Here is a 12,139-nt window from a genome sequence, read left to right as displayed (position 1 = left end):
ATCCAGTTTTGGCCAACTTTCATACCTTAAACCCTTTGTTGAGCTTTGGTTTGGCAAACTTAGCCCTAGATGCCATGCATGGACATAAAGCTTGCAACTTTATGTGGTATTTCAGCCTTAGGAGGCTAGATCTAGAGTTTTGGGCCTGATTCTTGCTTAAAGACGTCTGAATGATAGAATGGCTTGAAGGAACTCGATGCGTTGGTGAGCCAACCCGACGAGTTGGTTAGGGTTTCCCCCCGATAGTTTAGATGTGTTACAAACTCGGTGAGTTGGTGAGACAACTCGGCGAGTTGAGTTGGATTTTCCCGATATTTTAGAAAAACGAAGGAACTCGACGAGTCGCATAGATGCACTCGATGAGTTGGGTCAACATGGACTATTGACTTGAGGGTTGATTCTGTTGACTTTTTGGGTTTGGTCAAGTTATGGGCTTAGGAGACCATAGAGGGGTAAAATGATCTTTCATCCTTTTCGGGAGTTGGTAAAGGAATAGTTTAACATCATTGGAGTTGTTATTATAAATTGTTAACTACAACTGATTGTGATATATGTAGGCGGAGTCTAGGCCTACCGTTGAGTACGAGACATACTTGCTTACTTACGAGGTGAGTCTTCTCACTATACTTACCTGAGTGGTAATACTGTGTGACCAGAGGATCTTATTTGAGTTATTGATCGGTGGGTCTTATGTGCTTATACTGAGTTATGTGATATCATGCATTTTGTCTTTGTAATTTATGTTGTATATTATTCTACGCCTTATTGAGTTAGGACCGGAGGGTCCAAACCAAGTTGTGAGACCGGTAAGTCCTCACTGAGATACCGGACTAGAGGGTCCAATATGAGTTGTGAGACCGGAGGGTTTTTACTGAGACACCTGACCAAAGGGTCCTTATCGAGATATAGCTATGAGAGACTAATTATTTGTGTGTGGTATTTTTGGGAACTCACTAATCTTCGTGCTTACAGTGTTGCGTAAAATGCATTTCAGATACCTCTCAGGATCGCGGGAATGCACCGACGTGATTATACACATCAGCTTGAGATTATGTTTTGAGGATTTGGGGATATTGTCAAACATTCTATTGTCTTGTGTTTTGAACAACTTATAAATTTGGGTTAGAGAAATGTAAAATTGTGTTTTTTGTGGTTTAAAAATGAAAATTTTATTTGAAAATTTAGAATGTTACATGATGATATCTAGAAGTGAAAGATCGTCTCATATCGGAAGAGATGTGAGTGAAAACGTAAAGTTTGGAGGTGAAATTGCTAATATTATGAAATTAAAGTGGCCAAAGTGAGATATTTGACAATTTGAAGATAAGCCAAATAAAAGCCTATCGCGTTCGCCATAGACGCTAGCACAAGCTGCTCTCCATAGCTCACAAGCTCTGCAGTATGCTGACGCTCTCATCTCCACCTCTTCAACTGAAGCCTTCATTTCCTTTTCCACGTAAGTTTCTCCCGCCTCTCAGACGCAGATATTGATGGATTGAAATTATAATTTTGAAAAACATTCCAAATGACTGATGAAATGTCTCAAAGAAAAGTGTAAGATTTAACCTTTTTGTAAGCAATGCGATGTACAGATTAAGTAATATAGTGTATAGGATCATATTTCTTTCATCATTCTTGAAGAATCAACCTCACTGTATTTGGGAATTGGGAACTTTGGTAAATTAAGTTTCGATTTTGATTTAAAATAACTTTAATTTCATCGATGAAATCAAATATGAACTTTTTATATTTCCAAGATAGGTTAGATTATATCATCAACTTTTATGACATAATTTACTAGAAATAAACTACCATAAACAATTCAAATCCATTTTAAAGTAAAGAATGCATTTCTCTCCAAACAACCTAACGAAGAACAATTCCTTTTTTACCCCTGCTGCTAGTACTTACAGCTTAAAACATGTAACATGCAGATAGATCCCTCACATCTTTTCCTACTTTAGTAGATATTTCAAATCAAAAAAAGTATTCTCTCCATTGTTGCACAATTTGCAACAATAAAGACGAAAGGTAAAAACATGAAATAACTTTTTATACATTTTTCTACTTCCTTTAACAAGTTGTTTAGTTTCTTAGTAAAAATATGTCATGCATTGCTAGAGAACAGAATGGAATCATGGAGAATTTGAAGGGTAGACGACTCCTTGTGTTTCTTGTCTCTTCAAGCTTATTTCCAACTTTGCCCTCAATTGGGAAAACAAAGATGAAGAACCCATATGACGAAAAACGTCTACTCGAACAAAATAAAAGGGTTCAGAGAGAAAATAATGCCCCCGATGAGTTCCCAAGTTTTGTTCGAGAAGGTCTACCCTAATTTTTTTTTTCTTATCTTTTATTTATTATGGTGGATAAATGGAAGAAATACATTCATTTCATTTCTTCGAATGTTAGTTTCAAAGATGTTGACAATTAGCTTATTGAATATGATTTAGGGTTTGAGGTTAAAGTGGTTGCATCAGACAACTATGTAAAGCGAGATTCCGGACTTATATACCGTGACTTTGTAGTTGGAACCGGTGATGTCCCAAAGTCTGGTCAGCAGGTTTTTCCATTTCTCCGTATTATTTTTCTTCCAATTTTATCTACGTTCAAGAAATAGCAATGTACTTTCATTTATTGATTTTTGTTTTTTTTTGTAGGTGACTTTTCATTATATTGGTTACAATGAATCCGGGCGTCGTATCGATAGTAGTTATCAACAAGGCACTCCCGCCAAAATACGCATGGGCACCAATGCATTGGTCCCAGGTAAAGTTTTTTTTTTTTTTTTTTGAAATAGTTTCGTACTAAATGAGCAATGTAATTTACTTTTTTTCCATAATAGGAACATACTTATATGTCTTTACATATGATAGTGATATAGTTTATTTTTTCTCTTCCCTATAATAGCAATGTAGTTATATTTTGCTACAAATATGCGCATTGTAGTTTGTTTGTTGTGTATATTGCTATTATCAGTAAAGAAATGAAATTATGTTGCTATAATTGTTAAAGAATAGTAAGTATAGAAAATGTAAGAAGAAAGTATTGTTTGCTAAAAAAGAGTATAGGACATTGCTAATTTTTAGAATTTATAAGTTAGAATTCATATTTATAAGTTAAAAATAAAGTACATTGCGTATATTGGTATAGGATTTGAAGAAGGCATAAAAGACATGAAACCTGGTGGGAAGAGGAGAATCATCATTCCTCCAGAACTTGGACCTCCAGTGAGTTAATTTTTTCCTTAGCCATTTTGTATTTTTTTTTATAAAAAAATCATGAGCTTTTTTAAATTGTAATCTTATTTTTCTAAAAACCACGAGAATCTATATATTTTCATTATAATCTTATTTTAGATTTAGTTTGATGATTATTTTTTCTATTTTTATTAATCACAAATTTAACAATTTTTATCAAATAATGTATAGTGCGTAGTTGTAAAAAAAAAAAAAAAAAAAAAAAAAAAAATCGTTATCAAACATGACCATCTAACGTGCATTACCTTTATTACTCATGAGCGACTTAATAGTTAAAAATGTATCCACGTGGTGCTGACTTGGCATCCATGTGGACCTTTTATTTAATGTCTAGGTATAGGTAACAAACCACTTGCTTTCATTACAAAACACCGTTGTTTTTTAAAAGTACTATCAAAAGGTAAGCAATTGAAACGTGACATAATACCCTTAAATTTGTGAACGATACTTTTATTTTATTTTATTTAAAACAATAGTTTTTGTAAAATAAGAAATAGTTAAAATCTATAAATTCTCAACACGTATTAAGACTTATTGAGTATAATGTAAGAATTTAAATTTGAAATTTATGAGGCTATTACAACATTGAATCAATAAGTACACACTAGTGGAAAAGTTTGAATTTAAATTTATTAGGTTTGACTCTTGAAAGTCATTTTTTAAAAATTTGTAGGTTGGGCCTTCTACATTCTTCAGCGCAAAACAATTTGAAGTTTTTGATGTGGAACTACTTGGTGTTAAGGATTGTACAAGGAGAACCATCGCATTTTACTCTGATGTCATATGTGATTAAATTCACAAAGAGTTTTAGTAGCAATTTTGTACATCCATTTCAATTTGATCTTGTTAAAAATGTGTAATGTATTCATTAAATATAGTGTTAGATCATATTATGATTTTAGTTCGTAGTTTATTTTGGTTAAATTGTGTCTTTATAAGGCGTCTAATACAATCTCATCCAAAATGCATCATGTGAGATGTTAGGAGTACGTTTGACAGAACTTTTAAACTTTAAGCTTCAAAGAAAAACCTCAAATTAAATTTATATAAAAAACACACTTTGTTTTGAAAAAGCTTAAAGCTTTTATTAAAAAAACTCATAATTTAAAAGCTACTTCCCCTAGTTTTTTAGGAGATTTTAGGTTTTAAGATCTCTTAGCTTTTAGTTTTTACGTAAATTCACACCTTTCAAAATCTTATAGCTACTTTTGCAAAACACTTCCATACAAATAAAAGCTTCATCTTTAAGCTAAGCGCTTGTTTTGCCGAATATACCCTTAGGTCTAAGGGTGATCTTTGTATTCATTTTGCATGTGTAATTGCTACACAACAAAAGATGGAACTAAACAAGGAGGTCAATGTCTTTAAAAAATGAGAGATTAAAAAGGAGTCTTTGTCTAGTCTTTTTGGTTGAGACAAAAATTTGCAATTTTTGTCTCATTGACATCAGTCTCAGTCCAATGCAGCAGTCTATCGTGCTTTACTATTTTAACAAACCGTGGATACACATGACTAGCAAACTTATATAATTCATACTAACAGTTATTCGGTTTAAACTTATATACAAAAATACAAAAATTATAGAGCTTCTTCATCAGGGGCTTTTTGGTAAATAACAGTTTCACGATCGGTTACAGGATTAGCATGATATTGCCCGTAAAAAGCATATACACCAACCGCCACAATGCTCAGGACAATAAATCTCATCCAGGCTTCATAGTGAAGCTGAAGATTTAAAAGTTAAAATCAATTAATATATAACAATATATATTTATAATAGTGTTGATGTAAAAAAAAAATTGTATTTTGATGACATTGCTATAACTGGGTGGATTTCTCAAAGTACAATTTTGTAATATGAACATATTAATGAAATTACTTGTGTAGTTGTGTTTTTTTTACTTGATGAAAAAAATAATGACTTAATTGAGAAAGGCATGGGAAAGAATGCTTTTCACATTTAAGTCTTGTCCTTCATTTATTTTTTTCTTTTGATTTGCCCAAATGTGTTGTGATTTTCTCAATTTTTTTTTTAAAGATCAATTATCAATACAATAATTTTTAATATGGTTTTGTTTTAGGGTTAATCTCATAAAAGACCTTATATTTTGTGTTTTTTCCGGATTAAAACTCAACTTTCTTTTTTTTTTTTATGAAAAAGACCTTGTATTTTTTCATTTTTTCCGATCTGGACCTTTTAGTGATTTTTCTCTAAAAAAAGTTGTAAAATGCAAGGGTTTTTTCAGCAAAAACTAAAAAAGTTGAGGAATTATTTGGAAACATTTAGAAGGTTGAGGGTTTTTTCTTAAAAAGAAAAAAGACAAAGCTGAGGGTTTTTTTTGGAAAAAAATGAAAAGATATAAGATCTTTTTCTTGAAAAAAAAATAATGATGAGGTTTAATCCGGAAAAAAAAAAAAAAAAAAAAAAACACAAAACATAAGGTCTTTTATGAGATTAACCCTTTTATTATATAATATTTTGTAAGGTTTTTAAAAAGCAAACCTGAGCAAATAAAAATATGTTCACAAAGATGCAAAGAGAAGGCACAATTGGAACCCATGGGCAAGAGAAACCTGATGCTTTTGTTTGTTCCTACAACAATTTTATTAAAAAAAAAAAAATGGATTAGAGAAAAAAAATAAATAATAGTAGTGTAAATTTTTTAAAGACATGAAAGTGTGTTGCTATTTGCTGACCTGGCGAAATTGAAGAGCTGCAGTAGCAAGTAAAGCAATGGCGATTGGAATAATAAGAAATATAAAGGCAAGGGCAGAAACGACATAACGAAAAACAATTCCAGCAGCAAAACCACAAAAAGCAATCACAACAATGCATATGATGCCTTCTTGCCTATGTGTCACTGACACCAACATGGATGATGAAATTTGATTTCCAATATTGTCCTTCCATCGAAGAGTTATTACACATGCTGCCACTACTGAATATCCTGCCTACACTAATTAAAAAAAGTTTCACTTCATCATCTCTCATCAATGACATGACATGACATGACAAGACAAGACAGTTTGTCCTGTGTACTGTGTACTTTTATTGATTTGTTTATTATAGCATTCTACTTTCATTTCTTCCTATTACAACATTGTAGTTTGAATATAAAGCAATTTTCAATGCCATAATTGGTTAGATTTTTCAAAGTAAATGTTTTAATAATAGTAGAATTTCTTAATAAAGAAAATAATGAAAGTACAATGTTGTAATTGTAATAGAATGAAATGAATATAGGATGCTATTTACATGATTTATTGAGTGAAGCTTGGAATATTTATAATTAAAAAAGAATGAAAATGCTTCTTCCCTTTTTTTTTTGTTTTTTTTTTTTTTTTTTGCATAAATCCGAGAAATATCAACATGCTTTGATTTATTTCTGTATTACAGAACCTTGCCTCCATTTCTTTTTGTATTTCTTAATAACGCATTGCACTTTGACAAATCTAACAAATTATAGCATTTTGATGTAAAATTATATTAAAATTATTATTATTATTATTATTACCAAAGAGCCAACTGAGAGAACATGTGAGAGCAAATGCACATTAAGAAGTCCAGCTAAAAGACATGCAATAAATCCAACCCAAATTTGAGACTGAATTGGAGTGTGGCGTGTTGGATGAACACGGGCAAATATTGCGGGTAATAAACCGTCTCTTCCAAGCCCAAGATATAATCGTGACTGTTCATGTCATCAGAAAAAAAAAAAAAAAATTTAAAAAAGTAAGGAATGGAATGAGTGATTACATTCCATGATCATGTTTCGTTCGCTTATAGGAATGGAATGAATTCTCCCTCTCTCTTATATGAATTATTTTATGTTATATACTTATATGTGTGTACAACTGTACAAGGTAAAGTTATCGAATTTATTTTTTTACAAAAATGCAAATTAGACAACAATAGAAGCTCATTAAAAACCGAAATAAGGCTTTAATAATAAAAAATATATATTATATTTGTTTTAAGAAAATAAATGCGCAAAAAAAACATTATTTTTGGGCAGTTTTCCTATTAAGCAGTACACTTTTTTCAATTTAACCATTTTGACCTCTTATATCAGGTCAAAATGATTGAATTGAAATATATATATATATATATATATATATATATATATATATATATATATATATCTGAAACTTTTATGTTATTATTGGAAAAAATAAGGTATAAGTAATTAAACCACAAACTTGCCAAAAATATAATAGTTTTTCCGCAATTTACCCAAAATAAAATTATAATTTAATTAAAATCATGAAATCCTTAAAAAATAATTGTATCATTAAAAATTTTACTATGAAAAACAACGGGTTATATTCCATTTTTAATTCCATTCCATAAAAAGAAAAAAAAAAACAACTTATTTTTTCATTCCAATGGAATAACGGATTCCGATTCCATGATTTACCAATAACAATAATTTAAGTTATTGGGGGTTACTTACCTGAACATAAAGGCCAACTAAAAGGGTAGTTGTAAGCCCAGCAACAGCCCCAATGCTGATTAAAGTGGATACAAAATTTAATCCTTTTGCTTTAAAAGCTTCAGCCAAAGGAGCATCTTCTCCAAGAAATTTGTAAGGTATCATTCCAGTGATTACAAGAGAAACACCAATGTATAATGCTACACAAACAACAAGGCTTCCAATGATGCCTATTGGTAAATCCCTCTGACATAATTTCCAAAAAAAATAAAATAATAAGAACATTTATTTGATATAACAGAGTTAATCACAAAAAAAGAGTAAATTACACGAATGGTCCCTATGGTTTGGGGTAGTTTGCATGTTTGGTCCCTAACTTTTTTTTTTTTTTTTAACTCAGAATGTCTCTACAGTTTGTTTTTGTTGCGCGTTTGGTCTCTGTCTTACCTAAAATGACTATTTTGCCCTTGGGTTTTTAATTAGTTAAATAAGGTGGGGTAGGTAAGGTGAGGTGGAAGTGGGGTTGGGAGTGTGTTTATTTAAATAAATTAAAAAATCAATGGCAAAATAGTCTTTTTAGGTAAGATAGAGATCAAGCGCGCAACAAAAACAAACTGTAGGGACCTTCTGAGTTAAAAAAAAATAAGTTAGGGACCAAACATGCAAATTACCCCAAACCATAGGGACCATTCGTGAAATTTACTCCACAAAAAATAACCAAAAGAGGTAAAAAGGGTATAAGTATAAAACCATATAACCACCTTTTCACCATTTATTAAAAGATTACCATATATTTTTGCGGATTACTTTTTTTTTAAATCAAATTTCTTGAAAAATGACGTAATTTCACAAAATAAAAAAATCCCAAAGTTTTTTAAAAGAAACATGGAAGATGGTTTTTTTAAGTGATTATCTATATGTCACAACATTGGGAAAGAGTCACTCATGTATTACCAATGTAGTAAATTTTAGATTCCCCATGCAATAATAATAATAAATTAATAATAAATGTTGTAACCAATTTTTTTAAGTTCCCCATATAACAAATATTTTTAAGTTCCCCATGTAACCACTAGATTGAGTTTTACTATTTTTAAATCTCCCATGTAATGTAACCATTATTCTTTTTTCTAAAAAATATTCACATTTTTTTATTTTGTGATACGACGTCATTTTCACAAAAAAATAAAATTTTGCGAAATATGATGAGCTTCTTTTTAAGAAATAGATAAGTCAATTTGTGATAAATATTGAATAGGTGGACATTTTTCATGTTTGTGATTTAAGTTTATAATATAATATATAATAAGCTTAAATAATAATCATATAATATAAGATACCTGTGGTCTCTTAGATTCTTCAGCTGAATTAGCAACTGCATCAAATCCAACATATGCAAAAAAAGCAACAGTTGCTCCTGTTAACACGGATTTAAAACCATTTGGAGCAAAAGGTGACCAATTTGAATCATCAACTTCAAAAGCACCAACAATAATTACCACAACAACGATAATTATCTGTCATTAACCACAAAAAGATGATAAATGTTATGACTGAATCCAAGTGTTAGGGGTCTGTTTGTTTGGTTGGATGGAATGGAATAAACAAGGGAATGGAATGAGTCATTACATTCCATGATCATGTTTGGTTGGCATGTAGGAATGGAATGAATTTTTTATATCATATGTAGATTCAATGTATATAGTTTTAACGCTACTTTGTACATTATATTCAGGCGATTTTGAAGCTTAAACACTTATAGTTTAGTTTTCCAATCAAACCATAAAAGTTTCATACAGTTTAATTGCCAAATTAACCATTTTTCACGTGAAATAGCATATGTTAGAATGGTTATTTTGGGAAATTACCATTTTCGCTCATATTACAGTGAAAAACTTGATGTAGGTCAAAATGGTTGATTTGGAAAAATATCTGAAACTATTATGGTTTGATTGGAAAAATATAAGTAATAGTAGTTAAACCTCAAAACTATGCAAAATAAAATGGTTTTTTTATAGCTTGTCCAAAAAAAATATACTTTTTAGAAAATAAAATTTAAATCTAATTAGAAATTACTTAAATAAAAATGTAGGTTATATTGCAATTTTTTATTCCATTCCATGATGGAATAATATATTAAGAACCACTCAAAATGGGAAAAAGAATCACATTCCTAAAAGAATGGTTCATTCCATTCCATCATGTAAAAGTTAAACCAAACAACATTTTATTCTAATGGAATCAAAAAGATTATATTGCAATTTCTCATTCCATTCCATGATGTAACAAATCAAAATAAACAAAACTAAAAAGAATCACATTCCTAAAAGAAAGGTTCATTCCATTCAATCCAACAAAAAAAAAAACATTTTTATCATAATGACACGATCGATTCCATTCCATCCATCCATTCTTTAATTCCATCATTGAATACCCAATTGACAAAAGATAATCTCAAAAAACAATAATTGTAATACATTACATTACCTTGGTTATAGTCATAATTGTATTCACCAATGAAGATTCTCCAACCCCACGACATAGGATCAAAGTCAAGACTATAAGTAGAACAGGAGCCAATAGATTAATAGATATAAACCCAAAAATCTCCTTTCCACCATGTCCAATCCAATTTGGAATATTGTTTTTAAAAAAGGGTACAAGTTCTAATATGTTAATGATGTAACTTGCTAAACTCCTTGCTATGCTAGCTGCACCAATATGATAATCAAGCATCATTTGTGTAAAAACAAGAAAAGCAGTGAGTTCATTGAAAGCTGTGTAGGTATATAAATATGCTCCTCCAACAACTGCAGGAAAACGAGATGCCAGCTCAGCATAACAAAGAGCATTCAACACACATGATGCTCCTGCTAGTATAAAGCTAATTGTGACTCCTGCAATCATAAAAATTGTTAGTAATTAATTCACAAGACAATCTTCTAAATCATCATTGTCTTTGTTTATGACCTATCTTCCTAAGATTATTCATTATTCAGTGTTCTTGAGGCGTTATTAGGCTGAGATTATCATTAAATGAGATGATGGTATGAAGATTTTAAGAGTTAAAGCCCTTTCTACAAGTCTAATTTCAGGTCATGGATCTATTATGTTTCCTATAAGGGATTCTACTATCTAAATAGAAGTATGTTCTTGACATGTTCACTACAGGAATCATCTTCCGAACATGGAAACACTATGAAGGATCCAGATCGATGTAAGAGTATCATTATGAAGAACAGAAATGATATTGATTGATTTGGTTCCTTTTTATCCGACTTGATTCATGCAAAATGCTAATCAGGAGATGGATTTGAAGTTCATCGTACAAATTCTTAAACCAAGTTAAACAATGCTTCGGAGTTGTGTCTCCTTGTTCGAATTGAGAGTAATGCATGGGAATTTGGACCGGGTAGGAGAACAAGAAAAGAAAACCCTAAATCTCAGTTTTGTACAATCACATAATCAACATAAACAAACTATCACTTCGTCTTCGACATTAAGATATAGATTCGGTAAAACACTTTATATGAACTTTATTTACTGAGACTAACCAGGACCAGCATCGCGCGCGACGGTGCCGGTGACGACGAAGATGCCGGCTCCAATTGAAGCGCCAATGCCGAGGAGAATGAGGTCAAAAGGCCCGAGGCGGCGAACTAGACCTTCGCCGGAGTTTATACGAACGACGTCCGATGAATTGCTAAGTGGTTTAGCTCTGAGAGCTGAAGACCAGAATCGAGAGAAAAATGAAGGAGAAGAATCTATCATCTTTAATTCTTTTTTTTTTTTCACAGGATTTTTTTAATTCACCGGAAACTTGCCGGAATTGTTCGTTGCAAACAATACCGGAAAGAAGTTCGCCGGCGAAGAGATGACGTCCGACAAAGATCGGTTTTTTGTTTATTTATTGCTGTATTTCTGTAATTAATTATTCGCACGATAAAAAGAAACCAAATGAACCTTGAGTTGTGGAATTGTTACAATTTGGTCCTTGTGTGTTATTGATTTGTTGCCACTCTATGTACTACATTGGTGTTTATGCTCTATTTCATGTCATGTGAATTCGAAAATGTCCACAAAATTATATATAGAGCTTGAAAATCCATCGTAGACTATAATTGTTATACATTGGTGTTTATGCTCTATTTCATTACATGTGATTTTTTAAGAGAAAATTAATCTTAATCAACTTTGTTAATCTGTTAGTTAAATTTCGGCTTGTTTAATACTTGCAAACCATATTGATTTGCATGCATCATCTATAATAATATCATTTTCACGGAGAATGGTGGCAATGCAATTTAAAGAAAAAAGATTAGGGCCGAGTTCGGTTCTGAAACCGAACCGAACTCAACTGAAATATAGAAAACGATAACCAAATTTGTGGATATAGAGGAACCGAACCGAAGTACACGGTTCTCAATAAGTTTTTGTTCTGGTTCG

General features: G+C 31.2%; 2 protein-coding genes across 4 annotated transcripts; one reads left to right on the top strand and one right to left on the bottom strand.

Moving 5' to 3' along the window:
* The first annotated feature begins 1,326 nt into the window (after nt 1-1,326).
* LOC145037757 (FKBP-like peptidyl-prolyl cis-trans isomerase family protein) lies at nt 1,327-4,161 on the top strand. Of its 3 annotated transcripts, XM_078986463.1 has the most exons (7): nt 1,327-1,456; nt 1,935-2,031; nt 2,122-2,324; nt 2,454-2,563; nt 2,661-2,769; nt 3,154-3,230; nt 3,934-4,161. In XM_078986463.1, the coding sequence occupies exons 1-7, from the start codon at nt 1,402-1,404 to the stop codon at nt 4,051-4,053; spliced, it is 771 nt and encodes a 256-aa protein (XP_078842589.1). In that variant the 5' UTR covers nt 1,327-1,401; the 3' UTR covers nt 4,054-4,161. The 3 variants fall into 3 exon arrangements, with proteins under 3 accessions (XP_078842589.1, XP_078842592.1, XP_078842591.1); XM_078986466.1 differs by lacking the exon at nt 1,935-2,031 and having other exon boundaries at nt 1,376-1,456; nt 2,129-2,324; XM_078986465.1 differs by lacking the exon at nt 1,327-1,456 and having other exon boundaries at nt 2,129-2,324.
* A 602-nt stretch (nt 4,162-4,763) lies between these two features.
* LOC145037756 (cationic amino acid transporter 9, chloroplastic-like) lies at nt 4,764-11,598 on the bottom strand. Its single transcript, XM_078986462.1, has 8 exons — nt 11,248-11,598; nt 10,181-10,590; nt 9,034-9,210; nt 7,715-7,939; nt 6,776-6,952; nt 5,958-6,212; nt 5,764-5,853; nt 4,764-4,985 (listed from the first exon to the last, which is right to left on the bottom strand). Exons 1-8 carry the CDS (start codon nt 11,462-11,464, stop codon nt 4,839-4,841), a joined length of 1,698 nt encoding a protein of 565 aa, XP_078842588.1. The 5' UTR covers nt 11,465-11,598; the 3' UTR covers nt 4,764-4,838.
* Between the last annotated feature and the right edge of the window lie 541 nt (nt 11,599-12,139).

Source organism: Lactuca saligna, chromosome 3, assembly GCF_052625555.1.
Source record: "Lactuca saligna cultivar CGN05327 chromosome 3, ASM5262555v1, whole genome shotgun sequence".
NCBI lineage: Eukaryota > Viridiplantae > Streptophyta > Magnoliopsida > Asterales > Asteraceae > Lactuca > Lactuca saligna.
The sequence above is the reverse complement of the archived record's forward strand: the minus strand, read 5'-3'. Positions and strand labels throughout refer to the sequence as shown.

Coding starts and splice junctions, on each gene's coding strand:
- LOC145037757 (XM_078986463.1), top strand. CDS start 1,402: ATGCTGACGCTCTCATCTCCACCTCTTCAACTGAAGCCTTCATTTCCT. Junction 2,770..3,153: donor CACCAATGCATTGGTCCCAG/GTAAAGTTTTTT, acceptor ATATTGGTATAG/GATTTGAAGAAGGCATAAAA. Junction 3,231..3,933: donor CTCCAGAACTTGGACCTCCA/GTGAGTTAATTT, acceptor AAAAATTTGTAG/GTTGGGCCTTCTACATTCTT.
- LOC145037756 (XM_078986462.1), bottom strand. CDS start 11,464: ATGATAGATTCTTCTCCTTCATTTTTCTCTCGATTCTGGTCTTCAGCT. Junction 5,854..5,957: donor CAGCTCTTCAATTTCGCCAG/GTCAGCAAATAG, acceptor AAATTGTTGTAG/GAACAAACAAAAGCATCAGG. Junction 4,986..5,763: donor ACATATTTTTATTTGCTCAG/GTTTGCTTTTTA, acceptor TTAAATCTTCAG/CTTCACTATGAAGCCTGGAT.